At 43.8% G+C, this 13,083-nt stretch overlaps 1 protein-coding gene across 2 annotated transcripts in view; it reads left to right on the top strand.

Moving 5' to 3' along the window:
• The window catches only part of SETBP1 (SET binding protein 1), a 354,245-nt gene that overhangs the window by 323,452 nt on the left and 17,710 nt on the right, over positions 1–13,083 (top strand). For both annotated transcript variants that reach the window (XM_066247591.1, XM_066247592.1), the window contains one exon: positions 3,118–3,288. In XM_066247591.1, coding sequence (XP_066103688.1) covers positions 3,118–3,288 — 171 coding nt within the window. The remainder of the gene's footprint in view (positions 1–3,117; positions 3,289–13,083) is intronic.

Genomic DNA, 13,083 nt, shown 5'->3' with positions numbered 1-13,083 from the left:
ATTTGGGGACCTCCCCATGGTGCACTGGCTAGAGATAAAGGGGAAAAAAGACTTCGGGGTCATGTTCTCTCCCCAGAAGTCACCATCCCAGTGTTCTGGGACCTCTGCTCTCACCAGATTTTGTGAATTACAAGTGTTCTTAGGTTAGCCTTTGTTTAAAATTTATCCAATATTCTTGCCCTTGTCTACTGTAGTTCTTGGGATGTTTCCATAATCCTTTCAAAACCCAATAATATCTGAGAAAATGTCAGGGCTTTATTTTACTTTTTTATTTTCAATTTGTTTTCCAACTCATTGGATGGCAGCAAGCAAACAGTACTATAACAGAAAACCCTAAATTATCTAGGGTTTTCGAGACAGCTAAATAGTGACAATCTGAATTATAGAGTGTTTTAAGTGTCATTTTATTACTTTTAACGTATTCCATAACATAAACACTTGAGTAGCAAAGTATGCCCAATAGAGGTATGATCGGATCAACTTTAATGAAATGATGTGGACTGAGACTAATTTGGATTGTGAACATTTGCATGAAAATGGGTACAACTGAAATGACTTGAAATCAGTTTGTTCCCAAGTGAGAGTTAAATATCCACCTGCTAATCCTGTTTATGGCTCGTTCTCTGAGCATGTCATAATTTGAGCAAAGAACTACTTGCCCAACCTGTATCCACAAGTACAAAGTTGTCTTATAGTGAGTTTTTCCGAAGGAGCTGTTGTCCCACAGCCCTCTGACAGCTTAGCATTGCAGAGCTGTGCTGTGAAAAGGATGTCTGCGTTCATTTGGTGGGAACACGGCTGTGGTCCTGCCCAGTATCAAAGTGGGAAATTCTCATCAGACTCAGGCCTGCTGTCCCCACGTCAAATGTTTTAGCAGCCCATTGTTCGAGAACATCAATCTGTCTCAATACCCATGTTCTCATATAAGTTTCTAGGTTTTTCCAAAGTTATGTTTATTTCTCAATGGAATAAGAGTTTAATACATGTTTGTGGTTCTAAATATATTAATAATAAAACAGGCTAAGGGGTAAATGTCAAAACCTCTCTTCCTCACCCATCTTCCCTGTGTTTTCCCTCTTCAGAATAGCACCTGTTAACTGTGTGGCTATGTCTCCCTGTGGATTCAACTTACACATTACTATGTGTGTACTCACTGTCCCTGCCACACCTGCATATGTTAAAAATGGGCATTATACACATATCTGCTGCACTTCCTGGTTCCCAGATGGGTGTGCCTTGTGATCTTTCTATCAGAGAATTATCTACATACACTATCAAAATTCGATGAAATATCAAGCCCCAGAAAGCCTAAATGGTATTGTTATTTTCTGTTTCTGAGGGTAGAGGTTTGGAAACTAGGATGGAGAGTCGGGAGAAGGTGGTAGGAGGGAAAGGATGTCCTTCCTTAGGTGCCTGAAACAGTACCTTTTCCAGACGTGGTGCTAGGGCCCCTGCATTCTCAGTGAGATGCTTGCCTTTGGCAGACTGGGGTCATGAGCAGGTGTTAGAAGACGGACAGGTGGAACACCATGATCCCTCGGTTTAGCATCTGGCTACTTGGGAATGTCCAGCTCTGGCATGCAGAGCTGTGTAAGTGTAGTCAGTTTTCTCTTAACCTCTCAGAAATCAGTTGCCCTTACCTGTAAAATTTTAAAAAATAGTAAGCTCCACACATGCATGCTTCACAGGGCTCTAATCAGGCCCAAGCCGACCTCACTGTGGGGGTAAAACAGTAGGACTCTGGGAGGGCACTGTGTCGCTCAAGTTGGCTGGTATAGAAGAAAAAGGGGCAAGGGTGACCGCGATACAGTTCCAGATGTTGTTGCTGCCAGCAGCATGGAGCCTGCAATGAAGAGACTCTGAGCATTGGGCATGCATTCAGAACCCCCATGCCTCTGACAGAGGCGTGGAGGAGTTGAAAAGTCACCGTTGCACAGCTGGGGATGTGGAAGATGCTCAGAAATCCCCGATCATGTCAGGGAAGAGGACGGACAGTTTGTTGGCTGGTTTCAGCTGGGCCTGAGGAAGCAGCAGGTAATGGTAGTGATAACTGTCGTAACAAGAATAATAACAATGGGAAACACTTACATCGCATGGACTGTGCGCCAGACCCTGGTCTAAGCACTTCATATAGATTGACTCCTGGATGCTCCCAGCCACCCTTGTGAGAGAGTTTCATCCCATTTGTACAGTTAAGGAAGCTTTAAGCTTGGAGAGGTTAAGTAACTTGCTCATGATCACACAGCTGGAAAGGACGAGAGCCTGGATTCAAGCCCAGGAAACAAGGTTCCAGAATAGCTCTGATGACTTGTCATATAGTAGATTTCCAGGCCCTCCCAGAGGCATCCTATGAGAACCTCCCCAGGCTTTCAGCCTCAGAAATGCATGGCTCAGGATGCTTGTGACGGCCAGACACTCAAGGTCCCGAGTCAGCTCAGCCTTGGCCCAACGACTATTGTCACACAACAGTCCCCACAATGCATCTTCTGCCTCCAGCAGGCTGGTCTCTCATCCAGACCATTTTTATTTTCCATCTATGACAACATATGCCTTTTCCTCATCCTTGCTGCTCTAGCAGGAGCTCTGGAAAGCACTTCCATCCTTTTCCCCACGTGCATCCCTACCTCCTTACAGCTCCCCAAGCACTAGGATGAAGGACACACAAGCCCACCCGTGCATGTTGCCCAAATGTTTCTTCTCCTTTACTCGTATCTCCCAAGCTGAATGAGATGAGTAGCCTCCTTCGGGTGGGATCCACTTCTCATCATGCTGCACACAGCCCCCCAGTACAAGCTCTGTAAAGATGTCCTTTTTGATTCTTAGAAGGCAAAGGCGTGTCTGATGGAGGATTATACTGCTTCATTAGGCCTGTGCCCCAACCCCTCTTCCAGGCAGCCAACCCGGAATGTCATCTCCACTAACCTCAGCCACAACACCAAAATCAGTCATGCTGCTAATGTTTTCTTCTTTTTCTCTTTGAACATTCTACAATTTTATTCTTGTACCAGAAGGAGGTCAGAGCATTTGAAAGTTTCCTTAAGTCACTTGCAGCTTTTACACAGTCTGTCTTCCTGTTCCCTCAAAGTAACTGCAGGCTTTGGTGTTCTTGTTTTTTAGGGATGCCAAGTCCCCACTTAAAAGTGGACCAGACGGCAACACATAGTAAAAACGAGGGCTCCACGTCCACCATGATGACCAGGAAGAAGCCCGCGGTGGTAGACAGTGTTGCGATCCCACCCAGCCCAGTGTTGTCTCTCCTTGCTGCATCTGCAGCGACCTCAGATGCAGGTGAGCACTGTTCAGAGCTTTGGGTTCACCCCAGTGCCAGTGAAGGCGGGCGTGGAGATTTCCTGGGAATGTGCTACTGAATACAGGTAAGAGTTCTCAGTTTAGGCAACCTCCCATAGACACTGAGCATGGGAGCTGTTTCACACTTGGTTTTCTCAAGTGGAAGGAGGTTTAAGAAAGGAAGGAATCAACTTGAAACCTGGAGTCAGAGTCCTCTTGAAGAAGTTATCCTGTTTATTCTAACACACGTCCAGTGAGCAGCAACTAAATGATAATAGTATCAATGACTTTGTCAAGCTTCAGTAATTAGCAGTGTCTCCATCTAGGGCCTTATATATGTTATCTCATGTAACTCATAAAAAACCTCTGTGAAATAGGTCCTTGTGTCTTCTGTTCAGAAGAGAAAGTTAAGAGTACAGAACTGGCCCCAGGCACCAGTGGACAGTCAGAATGCCAACCCAGGTCCTAAACCCATGCTCCTGACCAGTTTTTCACAACCTCCCTGGCCCTCTATGGCTGGAAGGCAGTATTCAGAATTTCCCTGAGGCCTTGATTCCTTCTACCCTCATGATGTCATGAATTCCTCAGTAGTCATCAGACTCCTCATGGCCAGCTGATGAAATATAAATTCCTCATTCAGACACCTCAGATGCTCTGCCTTCAGCTACTCCCCCCTCGTAATCTCTCACCAGTCCCTGCACCAGCCCCCACTTGGACACACTCATCCTGATTGCCAGAAAGGTAGGCCTTGGACTTGGCTCACTTCCTTTCCTTGAGGACAGGCTTGCTCAATTCCTACTCACAGCACACAGTTCTTTTATGCCCGGCCAGTCACATCTTCTTTGAATGCCTGTAGCATCCAGGGTCTCCACCATCATTCACCACTCATAAGCTATGCAAGAAATGCCTTCTATGTAACCTCTTCTCCCTCTATTTTTTTTATTTTTATTTTTTATTTTTTATTTTTTTTTTCATTTTTTCATTTTTCTGAAGCTGGAAACGGGGAGAGACAGTCAGACAGACTCCCGCATGCGCCCGACCGGGATCCACCCGGCACGCCCACCAGGGGCGACGCTCTGCCCACCAGGGGGCGATGCTCTGCCCATCCTGGGCGTCACCATATTGCGACCAGAGCCACTCTAGCGGCTGAGGCAGAGGCCACAGAGCCATCCCCAGCGCCCGGGCCATCTCTGCTCCAATGGAGCCTTGGCTGCGGGAGGGGAAGAGAGAGACAGAGAGGAAAGCACGGCGGAGGGGTGGAGAAGCAAATGGGCACTTCTCCTGTGTGCCCTGGCCAGGAATCGAACCCGGGTCCTCCGCACGCTAGGCCGACGCTCTACCGCTGAGCCAACCGGCCAGGGCCCTCTTCTCCCTCTAACAGAATTGTGCACTCTTCACAGGTAGAACCCATGACTTAGGTTCTTACTACCTTTGTGGAGCACAGAATGATGGCCTACTTCTAAACATTTGTTGAGTTAATGCATTGATAAATGTTAAGCATTATTGCAGCATTTGAAATCCCTATTATAGGCCCTGGTCAGTTGGCTAAGTGGTAGAGCATCGGCCCAGCCTGTGAAAGTCCCAGGTTCGATTCCTGGTCACAGCACACTAGAGAAGCAACCATCTGCTTCTCCACCCTTCTCCTTCTCCCTTCTCTTTCTCTATCTCTCTCTTCTCCTCCTACAGCCATGGCTGGGTTGGAGCAAGTTGGCTCCAGGTGCTGAAAATGGCTCCACAGCCTCACCTCGGGCTCTAAAATAGCTCAGTTGCTAAGCAACAGAGTAATGGCCACAGATGGACAGAGCATCTCTGCATAAGGGAATTTCCAGGTGGATCCAGGTCATGGCACATGCGGAAGTCTATCTGCCTCCCCGCTTCTTATTTAAGAAAAATTGTAAAAAGGAAAAGAAATGCCTATTATGATTAGAAGCCCAAGAAAAGACTGATTATTTATATTTACTCCAAGTTCATCTTCTAGTTCAGCAGGTTGCATTCTTTTTGAGCAGAGAACTCAACTTGCTACAGACCTACCTCCTTCATGGAAATTATTGGTCATTTGAAAATTAGCCTAATTGATATAACAGGAAAATAAATAAATATTTGGAAGGACACTTCCTAAAGTGAGTTCAGCAAAATGTTAGTTGGTGTTGCATGATAAAAGATGTTTTCTTAGTTAAATGAATGTAGGCAGTGCTGTTATCATACCTGATTTCTCCCTGTATGGCTGTTTAGAGCCTTGAGTTGACCAGTGTTCACTGTGAGGTTCTAGGAGGGAGAGAAACAGAATTTCAGAGTTTTACACTCTTATCTGACCACACAACCTATTTTCCTGGAAACAGCTCTTAGCATCTCTTTGGAAGTGGTGCTCTCTCCAGCTATTGGGGAAACCTTGCTCTGAAGGCACAGGACACTCTCTCAAAGGTGGTCATAAAGCTTCCCATCTTTTCCCATGCTAGATGTGAAATGAAAAGTATTTGGTGGAAATGTCAGGTAAATAATGCCAGCAAAAAGTACAAGACAAGGTCAGAGGAGGGAAAGTCACAGAGGAATGGGGAAGAAGCCACCCCTGAGTCTTGATGGGTCAGCAGCCCCTTGCAGGAGGTCATGCAGGCAGCAGGAGCAATGTGACAGAGTCCTGGGAGTGGGAGCTGGTGTCACACCTGGAAATCAGGGAAGTCATCACTTGGCTGGAGCGAAAGATGTGGGCCTCAATCTGCACAACCCACCCAGAAAATTGCTTATTCAACCTTGTCGGTTAAGCTCTGGAGACCTCCTTTGATGGATTTAGAAATTAGCCTGCATATTTCCTCCTTTGCTTGCCAAGCACAGATATTTCCCAGGAGCAAAAGACAGACAGGTGGTCCCCGTTTTCTTCCCCCTAAACTCTTTTCATTTGGTGTGACAAAACGCATTCTTGAGATCCCAGCCTTCTCTGGACTCGCCTCCCCTATTTGCCTTCAGTGATTTACAAATATGCCGAACGGGCACAGAAACAGGTGGATATTAAACTTTTAAATCTGCCTGTCTGGTAATCCAAGCTGAGCAAAGCTCGCCTGTTTCACGGTGCAGGAATGGGCTGTTTATTTTGGGCAGTTGCTAAATTGAGACCCTCATGTGAATTTTACAGATTCGGTCCATTGGCGGGTCTCAGGCCAGTGAGCAGAACTTTGGGGGGGATAGAAGCCAGAGATCCACCCCAGGTGCTGGAGGCTAGACCTTCCTGAGTTTCTGCTCCCCACAGATACACCGCTTCCCACAAACCAGAGAAAGTTAGGGTCCCACGGGTGGGGCTTGTGTCCAATGCCTGTTTCACATGTGATTCAAAGATTCTGCAATTTGCAATTGCATGAGGTCATGCAATTGGACTGGAACCCAGTTTCTTGATTTACCACCTGGTTTCCAGTGGAATCTCACTTCTGTCATAGACCCAACATTATAATGCGAAGGCAGGATGCTTTCTCCCTAACTATGAACTTCTGCTTCTTTTAGAGACCCGTGAGTGTCTGAAACTCATAATTTGATGTGTACACAATGTCACACACACAGTAAGCAGGCAATAAATCATTTCTGGGTTTGATTTCATTCCATTGGGTGGTTGTGCATTAGTCATACACATTTCTGACGAGATAAGCCACTAATTTTTTGTTCTCTTTAGAGCCCCCTTACTCATCTTTCACTATAGGCAAGATAATTTAGAATTTCTTCTGGCTACATATAGAAACCAACTTAGTTTTCAGCAGGTCCTTATTTCTACAGAATGGTTGTGAAGACCCAGACAAGTGCAAAGGGAAATAAAGGAGAGAACAGTAAAACTAAGTGGCTTATAATGCAAAATTAACTTAAGAAATCATTTATTGAAACAAGAAAGAAATATGGAGATAATTGGATTAATTAGAATTTAAACTTTTGTTTAAAAATGATGGATGCTAAAGATCCTAGCACAGTGCCTGAGACATACCAGATGCTTAGCACATCATCACAGAGTGAATGAATGATTTCTAGGCACTAGCTGGGTGCAGATGCAGCACCCCCGGTGGTGGGGGACATCTGCGAAAAGCATGCACAACCTTGGAACTGCTTAACAATAAGGTGGACAACATCTGACAGACATGAGGTAGGCTGGTGGTAAATAAACACTTGCCAACCAGTTAGTCAGTCTGTGGTCCCACCAGTACCTTTTCAAGCAGGTGATCTTTGGAAAAATAAAAAACATTTTACTGTAGGAGAAATGAAGGTGGGTCAGAGGTTTAAAAATATGCCTTTTATACTCATGTGTGTGTGTGTGTGTGTGTGTGTGAGAGAGAGAGAGAGAGAGAGAGAGAGAGAGAGAGAGAGAGAGAGAACACATGTGTGTATGTGCGTTCCAGTTTCATTTAAGGCAATTTTTTCACTTCTCAGAGTCTGGGAAGCTGATGGTGAAGTTATTAGATTGGAGGAAGAGCTGGAATGGGCATTGCAGGAAAGGATGGTCAGACTGAGAGCATGTCAGTGTGTGCGATCCTGGGAGGAAGGGACAGCAGTGGCTGCCACTGATCTCAGGCAGGTCAGCCTTTGTGATCAAACTGCTCAATAGCTATTGATCGGCTGCAGTCTCCTGGCACAAGGAGGGAGGTCTGATTTAAGGAAGCAGTGCATCATTATTGTGAGTAATTAGGGCTAATGCAGTCAAAGCTTCACTAAAATTTGGTCAAAGTGATGCATAATTTGAAATAACTTTTATTGCACAGTTCCAATCATCATTTACTAACCATACCAGATAATCCAACCCTGAATGGGTCAGGCTCACTTTTCTGATCTACATATTGAACTAACTTTTCAGGGAGGCTATACATGCAATGTGTAGAGCAGGGGTCGGGAAACTTTTTGGCTGAGAGAGCCATGAATGCCACATATTTTAAAATATAATTCCATGAGAGCCATACAACGACCCATGTATGTTATGCATTATCTAGTAAAAATGTGGTGTTGTCCCAGAGGACAGCTGTGATTGGCTCCAGCCACCCGCAACCATGAACATGAGCCATAGGAAATGAATGGACTGTAATACATGAGAATGTTTTATATTTTTAACATTATTATTTTATTAAAGATTTGTCTGCAAGCCAGATGCAGCCATCAAAAGAGCCACATCTAGCTGGCAAGCCATAGGTTCCCAACCCCTGGTGTAGAGAGTTCATATCTTCCTACTGAAACATGCCCTCACCTTTGTATTTAAAGTGACACTATATTATTAAGTAGATTACAGATTCTTCAGGAACTCAGTAAAACACCAAGGAAGCATACCGTATTTCTGCATGTATAAGACACATCTTAATTTGGGGGCCCAAAATTTGAAAAAAAAAAGTATTACATAAAGTTATTGAACTCAAGTTTTATCATAAAATTCATACAACTCCTCATCACTGTCAAAACTTCCATCCATTAGCTTGTCCTCATCTGTGTCCTATGACAAATCACTGTCTTCAACAAGGAGCACAACAACAAGCGCAGAAAGCGGGAAATGCAAGTAAAAAAAAATCTACAACCACTGTTTAAGACACACCTAGTTTTTTAACCCCAAATTTTTCAAAAATGGGTGCATCTTATACATGGGGAAATACAGTAATCTCTGTGGTTCTGCAACTGAATAATGGGAAAATTAGCAGACATAATCTCTCCTCTCCTCTCTTCACCTCTCCTCACTCCTCTCCTCTCTTTTTCCCTCCCTTTCCCTCTCTCACTCTATCTTTCTCTCTCTCTCTCTTTCACACACACACACACACACACACACACACACACACACATACACACACACACACGCCAATAATCTCACCTCTTAAATCCAGGGAGAAAAAAAGACAGGATTGCTATCATCAAATCTCAGCCGCTCAAGGTGTAGGCCAGTTGGAGGTAACAGGGAAGCAGAGTGAATATGGTGTTTAGTTTGTATCTGGTTTGCATCAAGGCTAGTCCATTATTCTCTCAAACCAGAAGATCTGCCTTATTGAAGATGACTAGCGCCTGTGACTAAGTAGAACTATTTAACTTTCATATGTCTATTATATTTTTAGACATTTTGCTTCTGAAGGCAGACTATAAATACTAGGTAAACCATTTAGTTGTTAACCAAACTGTCCTCCCAATTCAGAACTGACGGATGCCTGTAATCAAAATGCAAGCCTTTAAACTTGAAAAACCCTCTTTACAAATGGAAGAGTGGATTAGTAAACCTAATGGGACCAGAGTGAAATCTAGTAGTATAGTAGCTGGAGCAACATGATCATGAAAATTGCTTCTAACTCCCAAATTTTGGGGGGTGCCTGGTTTTTCTTTAACCAACTGCCGTTTATGGAGAAAGGCTCAGAATAATGAAATAATACCCAGGTGCAAGAAGCACTTGAATAGGAGTTGAATAATTGTAAAATTATTTATTTCATTTGGTTTTTTTGTCCTATGTGGAATCATGATCTGAAACTCCTAACCAAAATAATAAGTCACTTCAGCCAAAAGGCTGATCTTTCAAAAGAACCAAAATAGAGCAAATAATTGTTCAACAGGATTTGGAATATCCAAAGCCCATAAATATACAAATTGATGAAGGCTTCAAATTGTAAAATAAGTTCCTGCAAGTCCAGACTAATTATTTAAAATATACAGTGGAAAACCCTTTTAAAAAATCTTGAGAAAGCTTTATTTCCAGAAAACTTCCAGAAATCCATTTTAATTTTACCCAAAAAGGATGAAATAAGCTCTTTTCTGATTTAATTTGGGTATCCTGGAGCAGCTTAGCTGATCCCGTGACCAAGGCTGTAAACATTCGAGAAGCAAAGCTCTCCAGAACCTGGCTTTCTGTCTTCTGCTCCCACCCCATCATCTCCTTGGAAATGTCAGCCAGCACTAAACTTTGGGATCTTCTCTGTCACAGTGTAATTTTCAAAAGCTATAAACTCAATCCAAAGATCCATGGAACTCTAATAAGGAAAGTGACGTGGTGATGGAGCTGGTCCAAAGATGAATGGGAGGAACCGGGCATTATGGGAGTGTGGGCATTGGAGAAAGAACGTCAAGCAAGATTGCTCAATTAATGTCCCCTAATAGGGAGTAAAACTGTAATCTCTGGGATTATCTTTTCTACTGGACAGACACCATTTGTACCATTTTGGGGGGAAAAACCTACAAGTTATCATATTACTAGGCAGAGTCTGGGCCTTTTAATCAGTAGTGGAAAACAAATTTAAAAAAAAAGGTACATTTTTTTAGAAAATTAATATCATTAGGCAGGCCCATAAAATTATACAATACTCTAGGACTCTAAAAAGACAAGCACCCTTCTATTTGCCTTGTTTCTAAGTTTTGGCTCAATTTTTTTTAACATCACACCTAGCCTGCGCAATGCTCTGGTTGAATGTATGTATTCTTGCTTTAAATTCTGCACTGAAATCTCAAAGCTGTGCCTACCAGCTGGGTGATCTCAGACCTCAGTGAAAATGGGAGAGAACATACCACCTAGTGTAGAGGATCGTGGTGAGGAATAAATGAGATCATCCTTGTGACAATCTTGGCACCATGCTTGGCACCTAGAAAGAGTTCAGCAATTGAGTGCTCTTGTTGCTACTAGTTTGTTGCTGCTGTTATTGTTATTGCTATTTTGGCTTTCCACCTGGAATGTTTCCGTCTTCCTCACCCCCACTCCCAAGCCAACCAGATGGCTAAGTCATGGTTATTATTCTTTAAGACTCAGCATGGATGCTTTCACCTCTGGGAAGCCTTCCCTTATATCCACATTGAGAACCACCCCATGGCCCATTTGGCTGCCACATCTTCTGTGCTCCGTGGCTCCCTAAGAGCCCACTGATCATTGATCTCTGCATTTAATTGTGTCAGTGCTCATGTCTGCACCCCACCCCCATGCTGGACTGCCCACTCTCCTATCATCAGCACCTAGCACCAAGGTGGACAAACAATAGATACTCATTGCATATTAGTCAAAATGTATTGAACAAGTACTTCTTGATCAAAACCATCTGGTGCATGAAAAGCATAGCATCATACTCTTTAGCGTTAAAAGGCAATGATGTGCCCTTATTGTCTACATCTGCACCAGAAATAGCAAATCACCCTGAGGATGGTCATGATACAGAGCGACCTGAGAGGGACCTCTGGGGCTTCCAGAATCTTTGTTCAGTAATGGGAGACCAGTGCCTGGCTAATCCACCAGGATTATCATGGGGGAAGATCATGGTCAAGTTTAAGAATCAGCATATAGGATATCATATAGTTAATGCATGAGTATGTGTTTATTCAGAAAAGGACACCCTTGTGTCTCCCTTTACTCGAAAGTTCTATGGGGTTTTTCAGGGTGAGCCTGTCAGCAGAAAGCTAGGCATAGGCTATATACCTTAATTAACTTCCATATGATTGTCCTGTGGCTAGAATACTGGTTTCTCCAGGGAAGTGTCCATTTCCTATCAAGGTTTTTGTCTCATTCAGTAAAGACTGAGTATCACATAAATCCCAGATCCTTGGGCTATACAGGATGATAATAAGAGAAGCCAGAGCCAGGGGCACTGCTATTAAACAACATCTAATCGTATATATATGGGTGTCAGGAGCCTCGCACAGCATAGTAGATACTTAATAAACATGTCTGGACATGATTTAACTAAATTATTTTTTTCTCTCCAGAGCTGAGACTTTAGAGAAGACAAAAGGTTTAATGACAGGTTTGAAAGTCTGTGTCTGTGAGTTTAACTCAATTTATTTCCTCAAAATGCTTCCTACAGATTACACTCCCAACCTCCTCTTGCCACAGTCAGACCCTCTTAAAAACAGAGTAATGATAATAATACATTTTATCTTCTTCCCAGTGATAGTATCATTCACACCTCCATTGAATCCCTGTGGGAGGTTTGGCTGTGAGGCCAGCTCACAGGGGGAGTCAGGTGCGATTTTATTGTAATGAGGACTGCACGCTCTCAGGCGAAATGCAGGAAAGAAAACCTCCCATACGTGAAGCGATTTCTATTAAGATACTCATTTTATATCAAATATTCTTTATAAATGGAAAAGAATGAAAGGAGGCTCATCCAGGGGCCGATTTTATGCAGCCAAGAACGAAAGGGCAGAAATACTTTATGATCGGTTTTGAGATAGCGGTGTGCCTGCCTTATTCGCTGGCGCTTTCCGTTTCCAGAAGTCTAATTAGATTGTTGGTTTAATGGTAGCGAGATAATTTAGTGGCAACTGAAAGCAACTGTGTTAATGAGAAGGGGGGAGGGGGCAGTGCTTTGCGTTTCCTGTAATTAATGGAGAGTTTTTGAAAAACTTCTGGGTTCCAGTGAAGTTGGCATACTGAGCCCAGCAGTTGAGAAGGGGGGCAAGGCCTTTCCTGCTCATTGCTGCGGAAACGGCCTCGGGCGACGTGGAAGAACTGTGTAATGACTGTCATTAAGAATGATCTTTAGTGGTCCAGGCAGGCAGGAGTCAGTCTGTAGAGAAGAAAGACGGAGAAAGGGACAGAGAGAAAGGAGGCAGTGAAAGAGAATAGAGTAAGGGTTATAGACAGATGTGACAGAGACAGACGGGCAGACAGACAGATACACAGGCATAGCACTCACCTTTAAGCCTCTCCATTCTACCTGTGGTAACACTGGAGGAATGCCAGAGTGTCCTTCCCGGAGGGTCTGCTTCTCCTGCTGCTTAACCTGGAATTGACCAGAAGGTCTTAGCATAGGCTAGAAGGCTCCTCTGCCAACCCTTTCATGTTGCCAGTGAGGAAACTGAGCCCAGAAAGGAGGAATGAATGACAAAATGTAC

This window comes from Saccopteryx bilineata, chromosome 11, assembly GCF_036850765.1.
Source record: "Saccopteryx bilineata isolate mSacBil1 chromosome 11, mSacBil1_pri_phased_curated, whole genome shotgun sequence".
NCBI classification, from domain to species: domain Eukaryota; kingdom Metazoa; phylum Chordata; class Mammalia; order Chiroptera; family Emballonuridae; genus Saccopteryx; species Saccopteryx bilineata.
The sequence above is the reverse complement of the archived record's forward strand: the minus strand, read 5'-3'. Positions and strand labels throughout refer to the sequence as shown.